This window comes from Cebus imitator, unplaced genomic scaffold, assembly GCF_001604975.1.
Source record: "Cebus imitator isolate Cc_AM_T3 unplaced genomic scaffold, Cebus_imitator-1.0 Scaffold33, whole genome shotgun sequence".
NCBI classification, from domain to species: Eukaryota; Metazoa; Chordata; class Mammalia; order Primates; family Cebidae; genus Cebus; species Cebus imitator.
In genome coordinates, this window is record NW_016107348.1 from 6,739,737 (window position 1) to 6,758,608 (window position 18,872).

General features: G+C 35.5%; 1 protein-coding gene across 3 annotated transcripts in view; it reads left to right on the forward strand.

Moving 5' to 3' along the window:
* Positions 1–18,872, forward strand: part of HMCN1 (hemicentin 1) — a 455,928-nt gene that overhangs the window by 278,387 nt on the left and 158,669 nt on the right. For all 3 annotated transcript variants that reach the window (XM_017524525.2, XM_017524527.2, XM_017524530.2), the window contains exons 31-36: positions 2,586–2,864; positions 3,382–3,663; positions 4,381–4,489; positions 5,549–5,718; positions 6,923–7,077; positions 10,556–10,679. In XM_017524525.2, coding sequence (XP_017380014.1) covers positions 2,586–2,864; positions 3,382–3,663; positions 4,381–4,489; positions 5,549–5,718; positions 6,923–7,077; positions 10,556–10,679 — 1,119 coding nt within the window. The remainder of the gene's footprint in view (positions 1–2,585; positions 2,865–3,381; positions 3,664–4,380; positions 4,490–5,548; positions 5,719–6,922; positions 7,078–10,555; positions 10,680–18,872) is intronic.

Genomic DNA, 18,872 nt, shown 5'->3' on the forward strand with positions numbered 1-18,872 from the left:
TTTTGTACTTCATTGGTTCCTCAAATAAACAAGAACAGCTGAGCAGTGTCAACAACATCTGCCAATTGTCAAAAGCCAAGAATACTATTGAGAAAAAAGTTGTCTTAAAAAATAATTGACTATTGATGTTGCTCCCAATGTGCTCAACTCTTCAAGCAATTATTCTCACTGAAAGGCTAAGAACTTTAACACACTTACTTTCTTTGGACACATTTCTTTTGCCTCTGAAATGATACCTGATTTAATTAAGTCACTATTGGTAAATGGCTTTCCTTTGTTGGCTAACAAATGAGCCTCTCAGAAATTTGGTTTGGTTTTAGCCTCATTTTGGCTTTTTTTTTTGTGAAGAAATTTGCTATGGTTAAACATTTCATTTTATGTTTTCTAATTTTTCAAACTGTTGATTTTTTAAAATTGGGAATATTGTAATGGCTGCTTAGTCTAGTGTTTATTAGAAGACGTATAGTGTTATAAAATGGACACAATATTTTGCCCTTTAATTTGACAACAAAATACTCCATACTGTGCTGTGTATTAAAAATTAGATATTTTAGTATTCTTTTCTTGTTCTGACATGAGGAGTATTCACTGATGATGAAATTAAAGAAAATATCACATTATGGTGATAGGCATAGCACTAAAAATGCTATCAAGTTGTAACCATGCCACTGAAATTTACAGCAATCTGAACAGCAGTAGAAGCAATGAAAACACCATATTTGGTTTCTGCCTTAACTTTTTACTCTGCCATTGTTGAGTATAAGCCTTAGACAATACGTCAATGAATGAATGTGACTGTACAATAAAACTTTATGGACATTGAAGTTTCAGTTTCATATAATTTTTACATGTCACAAAATGTCATTATTCTTTTGATTTTTTTCAACACTTAAAAAATGGTATAGCCATTCTTAGCTTAGCATCTTCTGGCCTGTGATCCACAGTTGCTTGACCCCTGATATTTATAGTAAACCTCCTGAGAGAAAAAAATGATTCCATCATCAAATTCAACTTAAAGTATAGTAGGTCTTGCCTTAAATTATGTGTGAGAAAAAATGTGTACCTAAATGTTTGTCAGTATGGACTATTTCTAAGAATAATTAGCAGAAAATATTAAGGTACTCCACTCAGCATCCAGATCTTGTTTTCTTACATCCTTCTCCACTGAAAGGGACCGGCTCCTTGGAGAAATGCTTAAGTCTGTAGCTGGGGCAGAGAATACACGAGATGATCCTGGAGCATGTAGTAAGGCCAGAAAATAAGGGAGTGAGTGCAAACAATAAAACAAAATAAAATAAATAGGGTATATTAAAGGGACTGACGAGCCAACTGAAAGAACTCCCAATAGCCAAAACTGGATAAATAATGTAGTATTGGATGTAACCCAAGGCATGTAGGTTTCCATGAGTCCGTACTGATATAAATAAGTTATTGACTCAATAAATAAAATGAGAAGAAGAGTCACATCTTCCATAGAAAAGAATTATAAATAAATTATGTAGGTAGTCCACTCTCACAGAAGTAGAACATAACTCCTCACTCCATATGTATGGGCTGGCATAAGGACTCCCTTCTATGGAAAGGGGAGGAAAAAGAGGTAACTTTACAGTGGATAGATATGCAAACACTACCTTAGCTGGGTTACCAAAAGTACATGCTATCAACATGACTTAGCACAGGTCTCAGTGATAAGTCATGTTGATAGTATGTATCTTTGGTAGCATGTGATGAAAATGGCACTTTACCTGTATGGTCTCCCTCTCAAAACCCATAATCCTAGTTTAACCATAAGAAAAACATTCTATAAAGTATTCCATTCTAAAATTTAAAAGTTTATTAAGATTAATTGATATTCAAATTCATATACATGCCATTTAATTTCTTTTAAATTGTTGCAATGATAGCATAACCCTGGAATGACCATATTTAGACTTCTCAGCAGAGACTGAGTGACTTCAGTTGTTTTTCCAACAGTATAGTCCTTATGTAGTGTGAGAAGCCAGACCTGTGGTTGCTGAATTGTAGGAGATACACATGTAGACAATTGGATGAGTAAAGCTGAGTGAATGGACTCTTGGCAGTCCCCTCCTTCCCCCCAGAAAAAGGAAAAAAACAGCAAGAAGCAAAAATTGAAAACTCCGCAGCTATTATGAATAGCTAGTTCTGAAAGCACTTAGACCTTAGTATTTCTTGGTGACAGGGCATACAGTTGTACCACATGTGACGTTTTCGCTCCCTTGGCCTGATTTGAAACTTGCTGTATCTAATTTGAGTGGGGTTTTATTTTGTTTTGCTTTGTTGGTTAAATATAACTATCTTAGTTATTCTAATATGCTCTCTTGAACCTAAATGACTCTGTGAAAAATAATCTGTGACTTTGTTTTTACTGAAATCTGAAACCCAAAAGGGGAATGATAAAGATGGTTTTGACAAGACAGGAAACTCATTATCAGGAGATAAATCACAGACTTCCTAATTGTCTTTAATTTACCTTAGATACGTTGTTTAAACATCTAGAGCATTTAAGATTTTGATGAAGATGCTGAAAGTTAAATGACTTGTTTTTGTTCTAAAATCCTTTGTAGTTCCACCTACTATTAAAGGAGGAAATGTCACCACAGACATATCAGTATTGATCAACAGTGTTATTAAACTAGAATGTGAAACACGGGGGCTTCCAATGCCTGCTATTACTTGGTATAAGGATGGCCAACCAATCATGTCCAGCTCACAAGCACTTTATATTGATAAAGGACAATATCTTCATATTCCTCGAGCACAGGTCTCTGATTCAGCAACATATGTGTGTCATGTAGCCAATGTTGCTGGAACTGCTGAAAAATCATTCCATGTGGATGTCTATGGTAAGGAACAACATATGCTGTAATTACATACCTTTCCTGCCTATGCTTTCTCATATGCTAATATCCAATTTATTCACTAATAATCCTCGGTGGGCTTGTCTTTTTCAATATGCATGGATAGGAATTGGAAGAATTTGTTCCATGATTTGGAAAAATATGTTAAAAACCTAAGGTTAGCAAGAAGGTGTCCATTCATTAAACTAATCTTTGCCGTGGCACTTGGAACATCTAGACTATTTCGTTATTACCGAAAAGGCAAAGTAGTTGTTGGGACTGAGATCATTCTGTGCTATTTGTCCTTTATAAGCCAGACAGTCTAGAGTTTCCAGAATAATTAAGACAGTTACAGATTAGCTAGACCAAGAAATTCTTTCCTCAATAGCTTAGAAGGAGAGAGGCATATAGGTAGATTTTAATGGTCACACTTTATGAGAAAAAACAAAAACTTTTTTATTTTATTAGGATGTATTTTGTGCACACAAAGAATTGCTTGAAATATTGCTATGTTTCTCCCTAGTTCCTCCAATGATTGAAGGCGACTTGGCCACACCTTTGAATAAGCAAGTAGTTATTGCTCATTCTCTGACACTGGAGTGTAAAGCTGCTGGAAACCCTTCTCCCATTCTCACCTGGTTGAAAGATGGTGTACCTGTGAAAGCTAATGACAATATCCGCATAGAAGCTGGTGGGAAGAAACTCGAAATCATGAGTGCCCAAGAAATTGACCGGGGACAGTACATATGTGTGGCCACCAGTGTGGCAGGAGAAAAGGAAATCAAATATGAAGTTGATGTCTTGGGTAAATAAGGATGCCACTGCCTGGGTTCTCAGATTGCTAGCAAAACCTGATTCATTTGTTAAATTCTTTTTTGTTCATGCAATAATAAAACAATCTAAAAGAGCATATAGTCATCTGTGCAACTATGGATTGCACATTACCAAGAGGTGGATTTGTCACTGGAGTCTCAGGATGTAGAATCTTACATAAATCTTCCACTGATTTTGATAAGTATACTTGATATTTACAAGTGCATAGATACATTTTTACATCAATGACAATGTCTAATTGTAGTGAACAACAGCGTGGTCTTTTGTCATAAGCACTATGCCAGGTAACAGGAAACTTAGCCTTGGAAAGTCATCTTGCAACCTTTAAACTCAGTATCTTTATCTATAAATTAAAGGCTTTTGTATAGATGCCCAATTTGGGGGTTTTCATTCTCTTGTGCTTATGAAAATAAACAATACAAATATGAATCAACTTGATATTTACCTGGCAGCAGTGGCACCATAGTACTAGATAGAGGAATAGCTACAATATGTCAAAAGCATGTTTATTGATCCTGGCAAGTGTTTATTGTAAAATGTATTTATAATCCATTTCAAGTGCCCTTCATTTATCAAACTACTATGATACTTGTCAACCTTCTGAACTGCAATGTGGTATTGCTTCATGAGATTCTGTGTTTTTTGTTGTCTACAATTCTTTGCATGTTGCATTCCTGTTGTTTTCTAGTGCCACCAGCTATAGAAGGAGGAGATGAAACATCATACTTCATTGTGATGGTGAATAACTTACTGGAGCTAGATTGTCAAGTGACAGGCTCTCCCCCACCAACTATCATGTAAGGGTTTTGGTATGTCTTCTAAATACCTCCAGCATTTTGTTTTGAGTGTTTTAGAGCTATCTTGAAAACCGTTCTGTATCATTAAAAAGCATTATATGAAATTGTATTCTTTATATTCCTCTTTTAGAAGACATGCTCTATATACAATGCAACTTCTACTTGATAGTCAATAGGCACCAAAATTTGCTCAATTAGAGGAATTCCATTGTATGGCCTTAGAAATTACACATTTAGTTCACAGAGACAGTCTATCAAGCAGTATTGTCATACTTTCCTGAGGTACTGAAATGTTTAACAAACTACCAAGTAAAAAGGAGTATATCAGATATATTAGGTAAATAGAGAAAGTTAGCATGCATATGTGTTTACCAGTTCTTTTTTTCTTATTCTTTAATTTTCAAAGCATGTATTAAATACTTAGCTTTATTTCCAAGTTGCTATGGGATATGCAGAGGAAGAGTTAGTCAATGAAGGAAATGAGATATGTTCACACATAATTATAAAATGAAATGAAATGCAAAACTCAGAAGTGTAAAAATATAATGCTCTATGATTTTAAAGTTTTGTTTATTCTTGTTTTAAGATTGTGTATGTTTTGCTGATTATTATTTAAACATTGAAGTGAGTAATATTTAGCAGCACTTGTCTCTTTTAATTTTTAGTTTTTTGGTACATAGTGGGTGTATATCTTTATGGGTTACATGAAATATTTTGATACAGGTATGCATGCGTAATAATCATGTCATGGTAAATGGCATATCCGTCAGCTCAAGCATTTATCATTTGTTTTACAAACAATCCAATACTTGTCTCTTTTTTGTAGCCTAAAATTAGTAGAAGAATACATAACTCAACACACAATTATTGGGTTCTATCAATATGCCAGCTTCTGTGTTAGGCCAGATTTCCTTTTTTCTTCTCTTTTTCATTTACAATTTATTTTACAGAGTAAGCCGTTAGGACATTGAACAAATACACAATAGAAACTTTATGTATCTTCTAGGACATGATTTGCTTAAAAGATATATCCAGACTTCCTTTTGTCTTTTTCTATAGGTGGCTGAAGGATGGCCAGTTAATTGATGAAAGGGATGGATTCAAAATCTTGTTAAATGGACGCAAACTGGTTATTGCTCAGGCTCAAGTTTCAGACACAGGCCTTTATCGGTGCATGGCAGCAAATACTGCTGGGGACCGCAAGAAGGAATTTGAAGTGACTGTTCACGGTATGCCGAAGAAGGAGCTTTGCATTTTAAATTAATTTATGCATTGTTTTATTATCTAACTCAGATTGTTGCTCAATAATGTGAATAAATCCTGAGTTCTGGAAGGCAATGTAAAGAATGTGAATGTCGGTTGTATAATGACAGATTTTTTTTGGTTCCTTTACTGACCCAAAGACTCAGCCAAGATGTATCATGTAAATACTTATAGGCAGTAGCAAAAATAATTCTGGAAAATAAATAAATGTAGACAGAGCTTAAATGTTAGGAAGTGTATTCTGCATAGAATGCCAAGGTCTGAGGAATTAAACCAAATAAGATAGAAGAGGCAAGGAGCAACTTCCAAGTAAAAGGGTTATGTAAGCATTTAAGGCTAAACCCTTAAATGCTTACATAACCCTTTTACTTGGAAGAAAGAGGGATGGTGAATACAGTAGTTTCCAGAAATGGTGGCCGAGGATGTAATTGAAGGATGTGAGGGACATAAGTACATTCACATAACTGGCACATTAAGATTATAACCATTACTCTAATGACAGACGCAGCCCTCTGCCAGGGTATTAAGTGTCTTACTTGCTGGCAGAGCTTGGGAAGGGAGGACTGGAACCAGAAACTGGAGAGCTGCTTGGAAGCCACAAGGAGTATCTGTGAATGTCAACGTTATTCTTCCTCTGTCTCTGCGGACTGCTATTTTTTTATTTTTAGTCCTATGTCCCATGTTGGAATATACATAATCCTGTTTTTCAGTCTCAGTCCCAATTCCTGAGGGAGGAAATCTGGCAGGTCCAGTTTAAATAAAGTTACCATTCCACATTCTATCAGCTTTGCAGGGGGCAGAGTCATGCAGTATAAATATGACTGGAAATCCACCTTGACTTAAAGAAGTAGTTCTAGAGAAAGTGAAGGTTATTATAGATTAGTAAAACACACCAAAAGACGTAAGCCAAATATACATGTGGATTACAGTAGCCGTAAATATATTTTACTTATTCTTTGGAGATTTAAAAATCCATAGTTAAGAACTAATCTATAAACTTGCTAAAAAAAAAAATAAATATATGGGATAAAAGTATTTCATTGTTTGTTAAAATAGGGATTTGATTTTTTTTTCCCTTAAATTTTAAGGTTTCAGGTTCTTGCATGCATATTTTTAAGTTGGACCGCACTGTTTATGGTTTCATTTCCTTCCTCCCTTCCTTAAATCTAGTTCCTCCAACAATCAAGTCCTCGGGTCTTTCTGAGAGAGTTGTGGTGAAATACAAGCCTGTCACCTTGCAGTGCATAGCCAATGGGATTCCAAATCCAGCCATTACATGGTTAAAAGAAGACCAACCTGTGAACACTGCCCAAGGAAACCTTAAAGTAAGTGTAAATATTACAGAGCACAAACTAAGAAAGCTACGTAGGTCTGCCTGGAAATATCAAATTATTTGTTTTTAACCGTAGATTTTTCTGTTGGACAGATTTTACAGAAAATTTATTAAAATATACATTTTTCTTAGAGTTTTTAAGGATTTAGCTTAATATTTTGACTTGAAAAAAGGAATTGTTAATAAATAACTTTATTGTTAAAGTTATTTAGCCTTTAGTTCCATTTTTAGCCTTTAGTTATTTATTGTTATTGTTAATAAATAACTTTATTGTTAAAGTTATTTAGCCTTTAGTTCCATTTTTAGCCTTTAGTTATTTATTGTTAATAAATAACTTTATTGTTAAAGTTATTTAGCCTTTAATTCCATTCTTCAAGATACTGATTTTAAGATAGTGGTTGTTATTTATATTACTTTGGTTTATACCTAATTTAGCGGTTAAAAACCTGGTGTCTCACAATTGAACAATGTTCATCAATAATAAGCCAAAAATGTTCACCATTAAGTAAAATTAAGATCGTCATATTTACGTAAATAGAAGTAAAATAAGTCTTGAAAAGCAATTTTAAGAATTAGTTTATAAGCTTCAAGAGGGAAAAGACTCCATTTTTTAAAAAGTGAATAAGTTCAATTTTGTATCTTTCATAGTGAATATAGCCCCTGGCATATAATTGTATCTCATTACATATTTGTTAAATTAGTAGATCAATGATTGATAGATAGATAGATAGATAGATAGATAAATTTCAAATCTGGATGATCTAAAGGATGCACTTAAAATCAGCATTAATAGATTTTGCTAATAGGATCAAGTTAATTGACTAATGTGGGCTTGAATTTTACTTGTGAGTTTTCTCTAATGAGAGGCATGTTATGTTCCTTTTTTAGTAGAAGTGGTGGATATCTGTTAAGTTTCAATTCCTATTCCAAATCCAGTGAAAATAATCTTACATCTTTGTGCAAGTGAAGGATTCAGTTTATAGCCTTCAGACATCGTGCAGGTAAACAATTGTTTACCTGGGAGACAAATATTTGTCATATTATCATACAAAAGTTGGATTGCAAACTGTAATGAATTATTTAAAAAGAAAACCTCGAGGTATAAGAACATATGGTGAGAAAAGTCTTTGAGAATGAGGAAAATTTATGGGAAAAGCCCTGAGTAGAGTTCAGAAGACTTTATGGAAGTTAAATGGTTGAATTAATGGAAGAGAACTGGGTAGAGTGTTTCAAAGAATACGTGCTTGGGCAAACAAAGCAAAGGTGAGCATGGCACCTCTTGAGGACCAGAAAGCCAGCCAGTGGGCTGAGGAAGAGAGCAAGGGAGAGGTGATGTTAAAGACTAGAGACTAGATAAGAGGCATTTAAGTAAGTTTAGTTATTTTTACTTTAAGGCAATGAGAGACCTTTGAAGAGTTTTAAAAAGGAGTGACATGATCAGGTTTGCATTTTAATTCATTATTCAGACCCATTCCAAAGAATAAATTGGAGGAGCCAATAATAGGTATGTAGAAACAAATTAGAACCTATTTACATTTGTCTAGGAGAGAGAAAAGATGGAAATTTAGACTCATATGCTGGCCATGCAGATGAGGATACTTGCATAGATTGGTGAGATATGTATTAGTTACATCACTAGGGGTTGAAGAAAGACTGTTTATGAAAAGTGAAGGAGAGGGATGTGTCAAGGAAGACTCCTAGGATTCCAATCTACACAACAGCATGGAGAGAGCTTCCATCCAGTGAGACAGGAGACTGGGCGGGGGACAAGTGTGAGGTGAGAAAACTGATTTGAGTTTTAGACTTTTGGGGGTTGAGCTGACTATGAGATAAACTAGTGGAGATGTCAGTAGATCACTGAATATGTGGTCTTGGAGCCCAAAGGAGAGTCTGGCTGGACATACTGGCACATCAACAATATTTGAAACCATGGGCATGGATGAGTTAATCCAAGGAGAGGATAAAGGGTAAGATGAAAATGGTCAGAGAACTGACCTAGTTCAGTCTTAAAAAATTACGGCATTTAAAGATCACGTGTCAGTCCAGACATGAATATAAATGTGTAAATGTGTTACTTAACATGTTTATAACGGTATGGATGGAGAATACGTTAAGTGGGAGTTTACATGGGAGAGTTTGAGAGATCATTTGGGGTCAAAATGTGGTGAGCCTGGAGAGCTAGGCTGAGTTCAGATTTCATTCTGGGCAAGGTGAAGAGCCATGAATGAACTTTGAAGGGAAACTGGTTAAAGGATCAAATCTGAATTTTAAGCAAATTATTCTGGCGACAATATGCAAGATAGGGTAACAGCTGGGGAGGTTGGAGACACTGGAACATCAGTTAAGAAGCTATTATAATCCCATAGTGGCTGTGGAAATGGGAAACAGAGGATCTGAGAAATATATAGTGGCATAATTAACATTATTCAAAGTAGGCTCCAAAACCTAGATGACTGGAAAAATAGTGGGTGCCATTAAACAAGACTGGGAACATGCAATCAGAAGTAGACTTTAGAGATACAAGGAAAAATGTATCAGCTTAATTTTGGATATATTAAATTTGATGTACTAACCTGTTCAGCAGCTTGCTGGAAGGACACATGCAGAGATCATGAGAGAAGGTGAGGCTATCCTGTAAATTTAAGATGCATTCAAGTTTTTCATTGATGCCATGAGTTTGGATAAAAACTATCAGACAGCAAAGTTTCCTGGGTGTGGGACAGGAAGAGGAAGCAGATTCTAAAAGTTAATTTCCTAAGAAAGTCAGAGAATTAGACCTGAGGGAATGCTTATCTTTAACACCCAGAAAGTAGAGAGTTTCAAGGAGTCAGTAATCAACCACACCAAATGCTATGGATGGTGGAGGAGAGTATGAGCTTATTATATAGGCTGCTGAATATTGTGATTGGAAGTTGCTGGTAACCTCTGAATAGTATGTTTCAAAGAATAACCTCTGAATCACCAGTTTCAAAATGGCAGAGGCCAGTTACAATGGGCTTAAGAGGGAAATTGGGAAAAATAGGAAGAAATTTATCTGCATTCCCATTATCCGTATTTTATAATTTTATTATTTTTCTGGCTCCCATGACCATTTAATAAAAATTCATTGTTTTAAACTATTTATGAATTTTTACATAGATGCAGTCAGGATTTTCCACATAGCTTAAATTTTCATCACATAAGTCTTAGTTCAGTGCTAAAGTCTTTTATTCAGTATAACTATACGAGTAAGCTGGCCTTAGGTTATTTTATTTTGTGTTTTCCGGAGAATAAGAAAAGGCTTTTCAATCAAACTAGTCTATTATCTTCTGCATGATGATGTGATCTCCCCCTAGTCTATCAAGAGTTTATTAAAATACTGGCATGAAAATAGTGATATTATATATTTAAATGATTTTTCTATTTCAGTGACTGTTTTTAAATCCAAGTATAAAGTACAAAATTCCTCTGTGCTTTCTGCTCCCAATTAGATACAGTCTTCTGGTCGAATTCTACAAATTGCCAAAACCCTGTTGGAAGATGCTGGCAGATACACATGTGTAGCTACCAATGCAGCTGGAGAAACACAACAGCACATTCAACTGCAAGTTCATGGTAATATAATTTCTACATCTTAACAAAAGCATGTTTGTATCACTCTTTTAAAAACATGGTGGGCTCATTTTTATTGAATTACAGTATAAAAGAAATTAGTGTTTATTAGTCTGTGTGAAGAAAACCCTAGTGTTTTTTTTCCATTATTGTAATTATTGCTCATGTTAAGATCTTCAGTTTTCAGGTTGTAAACCAGGACGTACTGGAACTCATAATTAAATACACCATCCCTGTGTTTTAAGTTATCTGTATTCTGTTAACTTACAGCGGTCTACAGATAACTATTGTTGAAAAGACAGAAGTTGGCACCATTTTTTTATTCTTGTCTGTAATTTTCTTGCCTGCTATAAGAAGGATTTTGTAGAAGCCATCTTTGGCTCAGGATCTTCTCCAATGTGCTTTAATAAGAAGTCTTGGTGGATATGGAGCACCTCATTAATATCATAGCTTCACACTAAACTTGAAAGACTACATAATCTTGAATATGTGACTTTAGATCTCTAGAGGCTCATCGGAAAAGGCCAATAATTAGAGGCCTGGACTTTCCTAATTTAGCCAGAATATTTGCAGAAAGCTGTTCAAGATTTTCACGTACAAATTATTCATTTTCTCTAATTCACGATTTCTTGTTCCATCTTTTCTTATCCATTCATTCATATATTCACTTCACATTTACCAAACAATTAAACCTAGAATAATGCCCTAGTACCTAGCTTAATTCCAGGTATATAGTAGGCAGTCAAAAATATTTAACAAACTAAAGAGTAAACAGCAGGTAAATGAAAAATCTTTAATTAGATATTAGATTCTTCTAACTTGCTTCTTTGCACATTTTCTTCTATTTGAATCAACCAGTTAAAAAGAATCAAATCATCAGTTTCCTAAATGTTTCCAATAAACCAATCTATTCTTTTCCCAGTCCCTGAAATATGAACACCTAACTTTGTGACATCTACATACATAAACCATGTGGGCCTTTATTCTTTCACCGAATCATTGGTTGGGAGACCAATATCTGAATGTAACCATGTTGGAGTTGGCTAACCATGCTAGTGTGGTTAGGGGACAGGCTGACCCTGCTCTACTGTAAGTTGCCTTGCATTTGCCTCGTTCCCCATAAGGCTGTTGTCTCTTCCTAGTACTCTTGTACAGCTGTCTCCAGCATCTACTCAGACTTACATTTCCTTCTAAGAGTATGCTGGGGGGCATCTCTCTTCTTTCTTATTTCTCTACCCTGAGGATCCTTTTGTTCTTCTGCAAGCTGTTTATCTACCCTCTCCCATCAAGTTTAGTTCTTATCTGGTCTCTGTTACTGACTAAGAGGAAACAGTTAAGTGAGATACAATGGCATGATGAAACCATCTTAGGCACTTGGGAGTCAGGCCAACTTTGGTTTAAACTCTATGCTAAACATGATGTGTGTTACCTTGATTAAACTACTTAATTTCCATTAGTATCTAACTTCTGTAATGATTTTGAGGTTTAGAGATGATAGGTGTAAAACATCTCCCACTTCATAAACACTAAATAAATGGTAGCAGCTAACTTTGCTAACTTCTACTTTCTGAGGTGTTTTAAAAAAGAAGGATGTTCTGTTCTCTAGGCTGTTTTAAAATACTTAAATGAATGCTCCATAACAGCAGGCCCCAACCTTTTTTGGCACCAGAGACCAGTTTATTGGAAGACAGTTTCCCCACAGACTAAGGAGAGGGATGGTTTGAGGATTATTCAAGTGCTTTACGTTTATTGGGTACTTTATTTCTATTATTATTACATTGTAAAATATAATGATGTAATTATACAACTCACCATAATGTGGAATCAATGGGAGCCCTGAGCTTGTTTTTTGGAACCTAGACAGTCCCATCTGGGGTAATGGGAGACAGTGATAGATCATCAGGCATTAGATTCTCATAGCGAGTGCACAATCTAGGTCCTTGGCACGGATAGTTCACAGTAGGATTCATACTCCTGTGAGAATCTAGTGCTGCTGCTGATCTGACAGGAGGCAGAGCTCAGGTGGTAATGCTTGCTCTCCTGCCACTCATCTCCTGCTGTATGGCCCAGTTCCTAATAGGCCGTCGACTGGTATCAGTCTGTGGTCCAGGGATGGGGATCCCTGCTGTATAATAAAGGACAGAGTGTATGTCTCCAGTCCTGGAAGAATCTGCCTGGAACAGATGCTCTAAAATTTCAGTATTCATAAAAGACATGTGAGTTGCCAATTAAAAATACAGCTTCCTGGGCCAGTCCCAGATCTCCTGAAACAGAACCTCTAATGTAGGTGGTCTATGAGCCAATATTTGGAAAAACATTGGCCCAGACACTAAAGACTGGCCAAAAGACTTGCCAATGTAGTCAAGACTGACTGAATACCAGAGTCTGTGAGAGAAATCAAGTAACCCATCAAATAAAGAGGAACAACAGAAGAGAAAAAGCATAATTGATGCCTAAGAAGGCACAAGTCTGTTAACCTGAATATTTTAACAAAATGTTGGTTGACAGGAGATGTAATTAGGGTGCACATCTACATGGAAAATCATCAAAGAGAAGGGGGTAGGCTGGTAAACATATGAGTTAATGTGAAAAGAAAGAGAAGTAGAAGATTAGTCATTGTAAGAGCTTATTAAAAATTGCTGAATCAGAGGGAGAATATAAAACTGTCTTCCTGATGCAAATCACAGGATACAGGTAAGTTATAGTAGTAGCTGAAAACATTTCAACTAATATGATCTTGACTTGCGCATATAACAGTTCATCCCCCTTAGAGAGAATAAATGATGAAGTGCACTTCTAATCTGATACTAATCATAATCAGCCTGGAAAAAGCAGTTGGCTGAGTGTGTGTGATGGTAATCTACACAGAAAGCTGGCATTTCACCTGGCACTCCTGACAGCAACATCACATTGGACACATAAGGCTCCAAACCTGACTCTGTCCTCTTCAGTACTTGTATTAATAACTTTACTGATAATTGGAGATGTTTAAAAAATCTAGGAAGATCTAAGAGACAGGTCGATGATAGACTTCAAAAAGACCTCTGGTTAAAATGACAAGTTAATATAATGTGGACAACTGTATAAGAATAGGATGTGAAAAGCGTGGCTTAAAGGATACCATACATTGAAATACTTGAGTGTTTGAATTTGGATTGTTCCAATTACTGTATATATGAGAATTTAGTTTCATAAAAAAGTTAATCAAACTTAGCAGTCAATAGCAGAAGTTACAGTCTGAGAAACAAAAGAGGAACTAGTCCTATTAATACTCCTGTTCTTTGAATGCTTCCAAAGTATTGCCTACAATTCTTATTTGATATATTTAAAAAGAGGCATTGCAAAACCTATAGGGCAGCAATCCTTATGTAATTAGGTTCAGTTATTAATTTGTCAGCCAAACCTATAGTTACTTTTGAAGTCAGGGTTTTTTGTTTTTAGAGACAAAGTCTCACTCTGTAACCCAAGTTGGAGTGCAGTGGCACGATCATGGCTCGTTACAGCCTGGATCTCCCTGGGCTCAGGTGATCTTTCCACCTCAGCCTCCCTAGTAACTAGGACCACAAGCACATGCCACCATGCCTGGCTAACTTTTATAGTTTTTGTAGAGATGAGATTTCATCATGTTGCCCAGGCTGGTCTTGAACTCCTGGGCTCAAGACATCTTCCCACCCCAGCCTCCCAAAGTGTTGGGATTACAGGTGTGAGCCACGATGCCCGGCCCAGTTTTGTTTTGTTTTTTTAATCCCAGTCTTTATTGATGAATACCACATTCAGCAAATGTGCATTTACTACAGTTGTCATCCAAAAATGTCTAATTTTTAAAAAATTCAGTGTTCCAATTGTTTAGTGTTTTCCTTTCTTATGAAAATAGTTTAGATACTGCCATTCTTCTCAACCATAGCAAAAGTTGTTTCTAAAAGCTATAGTAAGGGTGCCTGTTCTCCTGAATGAGGAGACCAAGTCATGATCAAGAGAAGAGAAACGTTCTCATGGAGTTTTCCAGGGTGAGGAGGTTCTGTCTTTTATAAAGGGCAAGAGCCCTCAGTAGGTGGTCTTTTTGATCATCAAAGTTTAATAATTCTGGAAGTTTTTATTCCCTAGACCAAACTATAAAATTATATCTAAACCTCAAATATTTGCCAAGTGAAACAGATGTTTCCACAAACAAATGATTATTTGGAGTCTAATAGCCCAAGCATTCATTTTCTCTGCACACAATTATTTCCCAGGAAAAAACATCAACCAAGGTGAAGCACCCAGAAAAAGCACAATATTGTGGCTTCAAGGTTAGTTTTCTACATTGCCAATTAGTAACTGCAGGATGAAGAGTTACCTTCCTCATCTGTAAAGTGAGAAGGATAGTGAGAGTACACCACAGTTATGGAGGTTGAGTGAGGATTAAATGAAACACTACATGTGAAAATCTTAGCCTGGTGCCTTGCTCCTACTCAGCATCTGTAAATGGCAGCATAAAGTCTCTCTGGCAAAACACATATTTGACTTCTGGCCCTTCTCACTGCACCATTTTGACAAATATCTCTAAAGTCCTCCTGCCTTTGCTCTTGGCCAGGAACTCTCTTGGGTCTGTATTAGTTGTCTGGTAAAAACATTAGTAGAGCACCCCTTACTTTTATTTTATTTTTCAAAAAGTATTTGCTTGGCTAACATCTGCTCACACCCACTCAAAAATGGTTCCTCTATCATTTCTGTGTTTTGTTTAATAGCTCAATTGTGGCCTAAAGGAGAATCGGGAATGTTGTAGGGAACGTTTTCTTTTTTCATGGATAACTTCAGTTCAGGACTCTATGATTTTCTTGGTCTAGGTTAATTTATTCAGTAGATAGAGAATATTAACTCACCAAAATTACATTTAGATCACTTTTGTACTACCTGAAATTTAACCAGGATTTGAAGGGCTATTCATGACCTGCATAATTAAATAATAGGCAAAATCTCGCAGACAATGTGTCAAGAAGAAGGTATTGTGGTTTTGGCATGATATGTACATGCAGCTTTTGGGAAAAGAAAGAAAACCCAGCAAACTGAATGGAATTCAACCTTCCTGGAGAATGCAGACATCTTATTATTAAAATAAGATCATAAGATATTGTTACTTTATTGCTGCTCTATCTAGAGCAATGATCTCCTAAGTTTCAACACTATGCATTTCAATGCTAGAAGGGAGCAATGGAATTTATATTCGTATTTACTTTTTACCTCAAAATGAAAAAGAAATTGGGCTTTTAAAATATTTTTGTATGGACTTACATTAGAACATCTCTGGTGTTTGAGGCACTGAACCATCACATGCTTTGTAGGCAGGATTATAATTGTTTGGCAAACAATCCCCTCAAGATTCAGTGGGTTCTGGTCTACTTCTTTGTCAATACCATGTGCTAGTAACATACTCAAAGAGCTTTTCTCTACAAGGCCCTTAGTCATTAGCTTTCCTCTTTTAGTTACTAAATTATGTTTTGGCATTTCTAAAGCATTTGTTTGTTTGTTTGTTTGAAGACAGAAACTCACACTGTCACCCAGGCTGGCATGTGCAATGGTGTGATCTCAGCTCACTGCAACCTCCTATGGCTAGCTGGCTAGCCATATGCAGAAAGCTGAAACTGGGTCACTTCCTTATACCTTATACAAAAATTAACTCAACATGAATAAAATATTTAAACATAAGACCTAAAACCATAAAAACCCTAGAAGAAAACCTAGGCAATACCATTCAGGACATAGGCACAGACAAAGACTCCATGACTAAAACACCAAATGCAATGGCAACAAAAGCCAAAATTGACAAATAGGATCTAATTAAACTAAAGAGCTTCTGCACAGCAAAGGAAACTATCATCAGAGTGAACAGGCAACCTACAGAATGGGAGAAAAATTTTGCAGTCTACTCATCTAAGAGCTAATATCCAGAATCTACAAAGAACTTAAACAAATTTACAGGAATAAAAAAACCAAACAACTCCATCAAAAAGTGGGCAAAGGATATGAACAGACACTTCTCAAAAGAAGACATTTATGCACCCAACAAACATGTGAAAAAAAGCTCATCACCACTGGTCATTAGAGAAATGCAAATCAAAACCACAATGAGATACCATCTCACACCAGTTAGAATAGCGATCATTAAAAAGTCAGGAGACAACAAATGCTGGAGAGGATGTGGAGAAATAGGAACGCTTTTACACTGTTGGTGGGAGTGTAAATTAGTTCAATCATTGTGGAAGACAGTGTGGCAATTTCTCAAGGATCTAGAACCAGAAATGTAATTTGACCCAGCAATCCCATTACTGGATATATACCCAAAGAATTATAAATCGTTCTATTATAAAGACACATGCACATGTATGTTTATTGCAGCACTGTTCACAACAGCAAAGACTTGGAACCAATTCAAATGCCCATCAATGATAGACTGGATAAAGAAAATGTGCCACATATACACCATGGAATACTATGTAGCCCTAAAAAAGATGAGTTCACGTCCTTTGCTGGGACATGGATGAAGCTGGAAACCATCATTATCAGCAAACTAACACAAGAACAGAAAACCAAACACTGCATGTTCTAACTCATAAGTGGGGGTTGAACATTAAGAACACATGGACACAATGAGGGGAACATCACACACCAGGGACTGTAAGGGGCTGGGGGGCAGGGGGAGGGATAGCATTAGGAGAAATATCTTATGGGGTGATGGATGCAGTCAACCATCATGGCACGTGTATACCTATACAACAAACCTGCATGTTCTGCACATGTACCCCAGAACTTAAAGTACAATTAAAAAATTCTGAGCTTGTTATTCACAAAGAGACCACAGATATAATTCTCATACTAGAAAATTCACCCTTTTAGAGTGTATAATTCAGTCAATTTTAGTAGTTTGTATCTTTCTAAAATTTTTTTTAAATCTAGGTTATCTAATTTGTTGGCATGTAATTGTTTATAATCTTCTTCTATAGTTTTGTTTAAATTTCTGTAAGATTGCTCGTAATGACCCTGCTTTCATTTCTGATTGTAGTGACTTACTATAATTTTCCTGTATTATAATTAGAATCTTAATTTACTACAGTTTTCCTGAGTACTATAATTAGAATCTTAATAATATTTAATAGTATTTGGATTAATATCAATTTAATTTCCATTAAAATTTATATTTCAATAGTATACAAAAATTTTTTCCTAATTAGCTCTCTCTCCCCTCTTTTGTGCTATTATTATGCAAATTACATTTTTTAAAGTGTCCATTGACACAATTATTGCTTTATACTATCATCTTTTAAATCAATAGGAGAGAAAATGAGTTCTGAGCAAAATATACAGTTTTTACTTCTTACATATTTACTTATTTAGTTACCTCTACCAGTGGACTTTATTCTTTTGTGTGTATTAGAGTTACTGTTTCATTTCAACCTAAAGAACTCCTTTTAGTATTTATCATAGAGCAGGGGTCTTGTTCTTCTAGAAATATCTTAATTTCGTCTTTAATTTTAAAAGACAGATTTTCTGGATATGAAATTCTTGGTTGACAGTCATTTTCTTTCAGCACTTTGACTTTCTCATCTTACTACCTTCTGGCCTTTGTGTTTTTCGATGAGAAATTGGATGTTGGTTGTATTGAGGATCTCTGTACATAAGTCACTCCTCTCTTAATACTTTCAAGATTCTTTCTTAGTTGTTGGTTTTAAACAGTTTGGTTGTGGTGTCTTGGTGGGGATTTCTTTGAGTTTATCTAAGAGTTTTTTTTTTTAAGCTTCTTACATATATAGATTGATGTTTTTTCTTCAAATTTGGGAACATTTCAGTTACTCCTTTTTAAGGCATTCTGTCTGTACCTTTCTCTTTTCCCCCTCCTCTGGTACCCCCATTATGTTTGTTGGTGTTTCTACAAGTCTTAGAGGCTCTATTCACTTTTCTTTATTCCTTTTTCTTTTTATTCTAAAATTGGATTATCATCTCTATTGACCAGTCTTCAAATTTGTTGATTTTTACCTTCTTCCAGCCTAAATATGCTGTTGAGTCTTTGTTGCTCTTTTGAATTCTAGAATTTTTATTTGGGTTTTAAAAGTAATTTCTGTCTCTTGATTAATACTCTATAGTTAGTAATAATTCAGCTATTTTTCTTTGGTTCTTTATGCATGGTTTCCATAATTCTTGAAACATTCAGTCATCCCTCAA